The sequence below is a fragment of the Pyrus communis genome, chromosome 6 (genome assembly GCF_963583255.1).
Source record: "Pyrus communis chromosome 6, drPyrComm1.1, whole genome shotgun sequence".
Lineage (NCBI taxonomy): Eukaryota > Viridiplantae > Streptophyta > Magnoliopsida > Rosales > Rosaceae > Pyrus > Pyrus communis.
In genome coordinates, this window is record NC_084808.1 from 19,493,868 (window position 1) to 19,503,061 (window position 9,194).

The following is a 9,194-nucleotide window of genomic DNA, read 5'->3' on the forward strand; positions in this document are numbered from 1 at the left end:
ACAGATGAAATTAGATTTATCCTTACCGAATTTTTTTCTACTCTGGATAGTACTCCCTTTCCTATTTTGTCACTAACACTACAAAACTCAATCAGTACTATTAGAATCGTACATATTGAGTACTACATATATGCATTTTTAAGATGAAGAAAGGTACTATATATATACGTTCTTAGTAATGATTCAGTTTTGTAAAAAAAAAAATCGTTTTGAAGGATGTCTTAGTTGTATCATGCAATCTGTACTCTCTTAGAATTCATATCGGAGTACAACTCCAATTTTCTTATATATCTCCTTTCTTAGTTATAGCCCAATATTTAGGTTTGAATTATTCGATCCCCTCTAGCACCTATAAACTCGAATACTCTAACCTCTCTTTTATTAACTCTCTCTCTCTCTAGATTAATGGGGCAGATGACACTAGAAGTGGAGCTCATCTCAGCCAAAGGCGTCAAAGACGTCAACTTCTTTACCAAGATGTCCGTCTACGCCGTCGTCTCCGTCCTCGACGGTGACTCCCATGAACAGCAGAAAACCAAATCCTTCGTATCCCAAAACTGCGGCACTCATCCCACCTGGAATAACTTTCACATGGATTTCACCGTTGACGGGAGTCTTGCCCAGCAGAGCCGCCTCGCCCTCTCCTTCAAGCTCATCTGCAAGCGCCGCCTCGGCGACAAGTACATTGGCCAAGTGGTTGCTCCCATTAAAGAGCTCTTTGACACCATGGCCAACCCCAACTCCACCATGACGTTCGTGGCTTACCATGTTATCACAAAACCCTCGAGTAAGCCCAAAGGTGAACTCCACTTCTCTTACAAGTTCTACGATAAAGTGGCGGTTTCACCGGCTGAACCGCCGTTTGCTTGGCCACAATTCCAACATGAACATACCGCACGGGGGCCACCGTATGTTCCAAGGCAACCTCAATATGAGGATACTGCACTGGCATCGCCTTATGTTCTGCCTCAAACCCAATATGAGTATACTGCAACGGCACCGCCATATCCTCCCCCACAACCCCGATATAAGTATACTCCATCTGCACCGCCACTATACGGATACACGTCCACGCCACCCCGATATCAGTTCACTGCATCTGCACCGCCACTGTATGGATAACCGTCTCCTGCCAAGAGTACCCATGCCAGCGGCAGTGCCAGGTTGCAGGTACCCGTAGGTGCAGCAACCTTATGCCCCCTAGTCAGCTGGTTCGTGGGCTAATTGGTTTACACATTGATGAGAAGAGGGATCTTGCATGAGCTTCTAAGTGAGTAAGTTGGGACTCCCCATATTGTCAAATTGATTTTATGGTGTAACCTATGGGAGAATGAATCTTGTATAGGCTTATAAGTAAGTTAGACTATTCTTCATATTACCGATTGATTTTACGGCGAAGCCTCAACTTTCTTTAAGAAGTACGCGATTAATTTGATGGTTGTTGATGTTCTTAATTTTTTGCCTATATGTGAATATGAAACTAATAAAATGGGGTTTTGTGTTTGAAGGTGAAAAACGTTAGTAATTAGGCTCTTACTAATTGGTTCAACTTTGTTTTGATATACAGGAGTTAGTAACTTCTGCTTGTTTAGTTTCCTAATTATGTCTCAATTTAAATGTTTTTAGTAGGGGTTTCGTCTAGTAGATTTGAACTCATTACTTGCTTATATATACTGCTTGATGGTGGTTGCCTTTCTGTATGCATGCTTGGGTGTATCTGGTGACGAGGTTAAACATTTGATCAACAAATGTAAGGCTGTTGTTGCTTACATGGCATAACCCTGAGCTTTGAATCAGCTTGAAAATGTTTTGAACGGCTGGGATTGAAGGGAGGGCACATGAAATATGAGGGGAGAGATGTTATAGTTTATCTAGATACATGTTTCCATTTAGGTTTTAGATTCATAGTCATTGTGAGACAGTAAAACTTAATTAGTATTTAGGGATTGGATTGGATTAGCACCGGTGGCTTCCTAAGTTGTGTTGGATTGTATAATCAGAGGCTAAAGGGTTTCGAAGAGTCTAGAACTCTATGTTGGCGTGAGGATCAAGAAATTGGCTATCAGGTTTGTTCTCTTATGAATGGAACTCTTATGACTCGAGCCACTAAACGTACACTCGAGGCCCAGAAGCATTCTTGGTTAGTTTTCGGCTCTTGGACCATGGAAGCTCAATTCTACCTTGTTCACTTTTGGTCTATAGCCCACAGTCCTTTTAACAAACAGTTCCTATAAGTACCTTAGGCTACTGAATGTCCACCAATTAATTAACAATAAGCAGGGAATATCATCAAGGGAAACATCACCTTCCATGTTTTTATTTTTATTATAAACCAATTAATTAACAATAAGCAGGGAATATCATCAAGGGAAACATCACCTTCCATGTTTTTATTTTTATTATAACTGATATTTCTACTTTAAGTAGGATTAAGAGAAGGGGGTAGGTTTTGAATCCGAATTATAGTAGGATGTAGATTAAGGTTTATTAATTAGGACAATCCACCATTTGCGTACATCTCATACTTAAATAATATATATATATATATATATATATATATATAGTTAATACAATAAGAAGCGAAATCTAACCTTTACAAATTAGTACAAAGAATAAAATGATCGATCTTGTCATTGTTAATTATTTTGGAATATGATTAATATAAGAATTCATCCCTTAATTAATTTTTGTTCTTATGAAGGGATTGATCCTACATTCCTCATGTTTAGTACTTTATTATCAAAATCATGGTAAAATGGCCTAAATCCATCTTTTTAAAACAAAGTTAGGCATAGTCTAATGCTAGATAAGCACATCATTCTCTCTAGCTAGTTGCTTTATTTTATTTTGTTCTCTTTATAGATAAATTCTCTCTTGAAGAAAAATTCCCATTTTATATCTTTGAAGAACCTTAAGACACTCAAATTTTAATAAACCCAAATATCCAATGAGTTTTGTTGTATTATAATACAAGTATAAGGGAGAATAAGTTCGGCCACACAGGCATGAGAGAGGGCATTGGTTATTTAAGAAACTACTACTTAAATTAAGAAGGATAATCATTTGGAATTTACTCATTGCAAGGGGAAAACACCACCACCCCCCCCCCCCCCCCCCCCCCCCCTCTTCTTTAAAGATGTAAGCAAAGATTACAAGGTGCTCCATTTTCTTTTAGATCATATGCATGGAATCCAGTTGCCTCTCCATTTTGAAAATTAAACGGATCTTCCTCTCAAGCACTCTTTAACAACTTTGGAAAGATGGTTATACCGTTAAAGCGTCTAAATACATGGGCAAGGAGTTTATCAAAATATATTATGGCATTTTCGCATTTTACTTTTGTTCCCCAGCATTCCTAATTTTGTTCAGTCATTAGATCGAATAAATCAAAAGAAAATCAAGAGATTGAAACAAGGAGAGAGTTGTAGAAAAGAAAATGAAAACTTACATGAAATGTGATGAACATATATGATGGTAGGAGGTAAAATGACTAATAATAATAGTTCAATGGGAAAATTGGCCAAAATAAAGATTCAAGCAAATCGAAAAAGATAAGAGTTGAAGAGAAAATCGTCCAAAAACTCAAAATACAAAACATTGGAGTAAATTGCATATTCACTCAAAATTGATAGAAGCATCCTCTTCACATAACCTAACACTAGCAAACACATCTATAATAGACTTCCAACGTGATTACATCCTAAACCCCATTCAAATGTGGAATCTTTGTCTAAATTAGGGCTAAAGCATCTACTCGCATAAATTAAGTTGTGCTTTAAATTCGATCTATACATAATTTTTTTTAATACAAGAAATATGGGCGAAATTCGAAACTAGAACCTCTGGTGCAAAAGTAAAACCCTCTTAACCATAACCACAATCCCCTTGCCATCCGTACATAATGCATTCACGTGAATAACGAGAGAATATATAAGCATAGGGGCTTTTCCAAATATATTACTATATATTTAGGAGAGAACCTACATTTCTTTTAGTGATTGAGATAGGTCGTTCCTTTATTCTTTTAAAGAAGAAATTACATTAAAGGATGATATACAAATATCTTGCTTAATTAGTTAAATCGAGGACTTAAAAATTGGCTTTTCTTGAGGGACAATCACATGGACATGTTTTATACATGTCACAAGTAATAGAGCTTTCCTTACTTTATGGAGACACATGCTTAGTGTGACGATATGGAGAGCTAGGGTTAAAGCAAAACAACCATGCATGATGATGAAAAAAGCTGGTCGAGGATATATAAAAATATTCCCTAAAAATAACTTTGGAATTTCCAGGAACAAAAATGGTTTGAAGAAAAAAATAGGGATTTAGATTTGAGAGAATCATTGATATCTGAGGTGGAAATTTTCTCTGTAGACGTCATGATCTTGATGCACTCAAAATTCGATTTGGTTGCTTTGCTTTTCTCTGAAAAAACAGAAAAGGATGGTGAAGGTAACATTTTCTTGAAGTTTCTAGCAGAAGTCTTGATAAAACGCATGCATGTTGCCCGTTTGTGAAAATAAACTACATATCCTAGCAAAATGAACGTGATCAACGATTTAGAGATAACAATTTGACAACATAATAAATGCATATGGTAAGACAAACACTTCCATCAAATAAAAGTGATTATTCTGGAATATTTCAAGAATGATCAAAATGCATAGTTGTGGAAGGAATTAAAGAAAAAACACTTGAGCAAACCAGGGCCGGGCCGGTGGTCCAAACTTATGAGATTGTTGAGAGGAATTTCATGAGAGAGATGTGACAAAATTGGAAACCCAATTGGCAAAGTTCATTGTCATGAGAGGAGAAATGCTGGGTTTGGTCGGATTGGGAGGTCTGTTTCAGAGGGCCAAGTGGCTGGAGAAGGAAGAAGCAAAATTTAACAAGGGCTTGATCATAGCACTGTGGGAAAAGAGAATGTGTGTCCTAAGGGCCAGCATGCTATATGCATATATCACACCATCTCCACTGGTTTGGTTGGGTGGGACTGGATTCTGCTGGAATCCATGGCTGCCCGTCATTTTGGAAATTTCCAAGTTCCAAGTTGTTGGTTACTCCCCCTAAGAGTCTTAAGACAAAATAACCCTAGCTAGGTACCTACGTAGCTAGCCAAAATAGAAGATGCGAAAACTATAGGGAGTCTCATTGTACTTGTTCATATCTAGAATGCTAACTCTATAACAACTTCTGAACATGAATTTTGTTTATTGTGTACAATAACAAAAAAAGAGATGAAACTATCATGGGGAACATGTACAAATTTACCATATGACCTCTTATATACTTTATAGAGTTTCTTCATAATACGAATCTTATTTGATAAATATATAGTTTTCTACATACAGAAATACTATTGCTACAATAAAACTGAATTCCTACTAAAAGGGGCTCGTATAACACACAATGCTAACCTAGTAATAACTACTACATTTCACCTAAGTGTGCTGGCATGCAATGCATAAGATCATAAATATAAGGACTTTAAGTAATGTTTTTCAATAAGAAATAATATAAAAATTGGAGGCAAATTGATGGGGCAAGTAGTCAACAGTTAGGCAGATAACACTACTGCAATCCGCATGCTTTGGCTAGTGGGAGCTGGGGGGATTCACATTGGTCACCTTTCTACAGATAGTGAATTACCATGGTACTCCCAAATATCCTGCTCTCCAAGACTCCAACAACTAGACTTTAGAATCCTTTTCATTTTGGTCCCATCATTCACAGCTCATATCTTTTGCCACAACCATTCACATCCTTTGAAAAAGACATTAAACTTTTTATATCTGTACAAGCCGTTGAGCATCTCAATTTTTTCCTCTCAGAAATTTTATTCCACGGTCATCCAACTACTATATTGAAACCGAGCGACACTTCATTCTATTATTCTACTTGAGATGATATTTCAAAAACATATAAAATTATACCTTTCATGTATATGAATGTGACAATTAATTCAACTATGAATATTTATACTCTTGTCTCATTGTATTATCTAATGACATTAATTAGTTGTTTATATTGTGTCGAACTATATAAATCGATCGATCAATATGCAATAATCTAAAATCACTAATCAAGTGGCTACACAGGTCTTGAGAGAGCATCAAATAAATCGTGTCACATTCAATGTCTTTAAAAATGGAGTATAAGTGTTACAACGAAAATTTCACCTAAAACTCAAAACATTCCACTTAAAGGTATATAAGGTAGCGTACATACCTAAGTGAATATTAGATCATGCATGAACTCTCCCTCAAGACTCATCAACATCCAATCACCTTTAGCCGACCCCAGGACCTTAAATACCAAATTCAAAAGAATTTTAAGCTAAAATATCATATTTTTAAAGGAAAACTAACGAAAATGGTTTGAAAACTTTGAGTTTTAACGATCAGGATTGGCTTTTTGTTAAAGCTAAAATATCATATTTTTAGTGTAAAAATTTAGTTTTTCGTTAAAGTGAATAGTACTAAGAATTTTTCACTACGTTATGTATTTTTAATTAGTTTAGGTACTAGTTGAAAAGTCAAATTAATTTGTTAGTGAAAATGACGATAACGTCCAACCCTACAATCATAATTCATAGTCATTAACCTTCCCAATGAACTGTGACAAACGTGCAACTATGTAAGACTATTTTTAGAAGGAAAAATTGTCACGACGTTAGCCGCTTTAGGGCATAGGGTTTAGTTCTAAGATTTTGGGCGCCCAAGGACATTCTATAACCCTAAACCGAAAATGATCAACCCCAAACCTTAATGGACCTTCTAAAACCTTAAACCCTCAAAGTCAACCCCGGACTTTAAGGGACCTTATGAAATTCTAAAAGAAATAAACTTGAGAAAAAATGGTAATTGCCCATGTCTTTTATTTAGTCATAGGTTCACTTGCAATAAACTTTGTGGCTTATCCTTAAATATTTAATTGGCCTTTGATATTTTTCCTTGAATATAGTATTTTTCCTTAAAACTTATGTTCAACTTGATATTTAATAATCTACCTTACAAAATTGGCATGTTAATCTGCAGCATACAAATATATACATCCATATAATAATTTATGCCCTCAAAACCACAAAGTTCAAATCATGATCATTTTCAATTAGTCATTTGGTCTAGCTAGCTAATAAGCTTTCTCGAGAATAAGTCTCCATCCTAATTATATTTTTTTCACAAACAAAACAAAGATTCCCAGTGTGGGGTTAAAGCCTTAGGGAGAAAATAAAAAATTTAAGGAAAATAAAAACAAGGATTCTCCTATCGGATATATGATATGCCCATAGGTGATTGCTACTGGTCCATGGCTGCATGTCCCAAACACCATGACCCTTGTTGTATCCTTACTAAGACTACCCCGCAATCAAGTGGACGCCACCTTACCCTACTATACCCGCATCCAAACATGCCCATAATTTCATTTCTCCAAAATTTAACCTGACGACATTTCATTTTACCTATAAAAACACATACCCAACATCATACAAACAACGCATTCTCACTCCTCCCTACGAGCTTTTGCCTGCAGTTGTTTAACCTTCTCATCACAAAACATGTCTGGGGTTTGGGTTTTCAAGAATGGCGTCGTCCGGTTGGTGGACGGGGCGGATTCCTTGCAAGGCTCCAACTCTCGGCCACGCAAGGTGCTCGTCCACACTCCAACTGACGAGGTCATCAGCTCTTATGCCGTGCTCGAACGCAAGCTGTACTCACTCGGTTGGGAGAGATACTATGACGATCCAGACCTTCTTCAGTTCCACAAACGATCCACCGTCCATCTCATCTCTCTCCCCAAGGATTTCAACAAGTTCAAGTCCATGCACATGTATGACATTGTTGTTAAAAATCGCAATGTGTTTGAAGTGAGGGACACGTAGTCCTTGGACTAGTTTGTGCAGCGTGCTGGATGTATTTGTGATGACTTTGATTCTGTGCTAATTTGTGTGTGTTTGTAAGTTTTTGGTTTGGAGCTTACTTTTGAATATTGGTTTAGTTTGGATTGGTTTAGGGTTTAGGGAAAGCTAAGTAAGTAAAGTAGTTTAAGGGTGTGTTTGGTGATTGATTGTTACGTTGGGTAATATTACAGTTTGTACAAATTGTTATTATGTATCGTTGTGCAATGAAAATTGGGTCTCGACTCTTGCGTTGTGTTCTTTGTTCCACAGCCTCTTGTTTTCTTCGAGAAGATCAAAAGACAGCAGTTTCACTCCCTTTATATTAAATCTCTACCAAAAAGAGAGGCGAATTTCGTAATGTTTTTAGAGAGGTAAATTCCACAGAAGTTTTGGTCTACCTTGGTCACTCCCTGCAATCTTTCGAAGTTTGCATGGAATTATGATTTTCGGTCTCTCTTGATCGTTCTGGCTCTGGTTATGGCAGGAGGTTTGGTTGTAATTTTCTCTTTTCTTACCTAAACCCTAATAAATTGTAATGTACAAGGAGCTTGTAGATTAATAGCATTTATCCTTCCCATAATATTGATCGTGCATAAAAAAGATCCATTTCAATCCAAAATATTCGAAATGATTAATTATAGGTCTCACAAATGTCTTGTGGATGAAAAAGATTGATCTAAATGATTGGAAGTGAGTGGAATTTTGAACTCACAAGTGATGTGGAATTTCCATATGGCATATATATCTAGTATTCTTGGCTTTTGATGGTGTCTTGTTGACGTGGAATATGAGAGAAAGGGGCAACGACACGTCGCTTAATTTGCTTTGTATGCTTTCAAGGTATGTTGGGTGTGTCAAGATTTTTCATTTAGTCATCAATAATGCTATTCTTACCATATTTTTGTAACACAATTGTATACCACCTTAGCATGTGGACAACTACATCATCTAAATTAATTAGCATTTAATTTCAAAATGTTAATCAATAATTAATAAAAAGATTGTTAATTAAATGATAATTGTGGTATACGAGGAGTCTCATTCTTCCACATAAGATTATTTAAGTGTTTTAATTAATAAAAATATTGAAATTAAATGATGTAACTTGTCCAACTCATCTGCGACCTAAGATGGTAAAGAAATGTGGTATAAAATTGTGGTAAGAATATCATTAATACAACAATATATTTATATTAATTAGGAGAAAACACATAAAGCTAAATTATAAGACTATATTTTAAAGAGAAACAAAATTTTTTATTTATTTTATAGAGGAACAAAACTTATT

General features: G+C 36.0%; 2 protein-coding genes across 2 annotated transcripts; both read left to right on the plus strand.

Annotated features, from left to right (window-relative positions):
• The first annotated feature begins 405 nt into the window (after positions 1–405).
• LOC137736181 (protein SRC2-like) lies at positions 406–1,122 on the plus strand. The gene has a single exon (XM_068475506.1). It carries the CDS (start codon positions 406–408, stop codon positions 1,120–1,122), a length of 717 nt encoding a protein of 238 aa, XP_068331607.1.
• A 6,421-nt stretch (positions 1,123–7,543) lies between these two features.
• Positions 7,544–7,897, plus strand: LOC137736536 (flowering-promoting factor 1-like protein 3). The gene has a single exon (XM_068475788.1). The coding sequence runs from the start codon at positions 7,565–7,567 to the stop codon at positions 7,886–7,888; it is 324 nt and encodes a 107-aa protein (XP_068331889.1). The 5' UTR covers positions 7,544–7,564; the 3' UTR covers positions 7,889–7,897.
• The last annotated feature ends 1,297 nt before the right edge of the window (positions 7,898–9,194 follow it).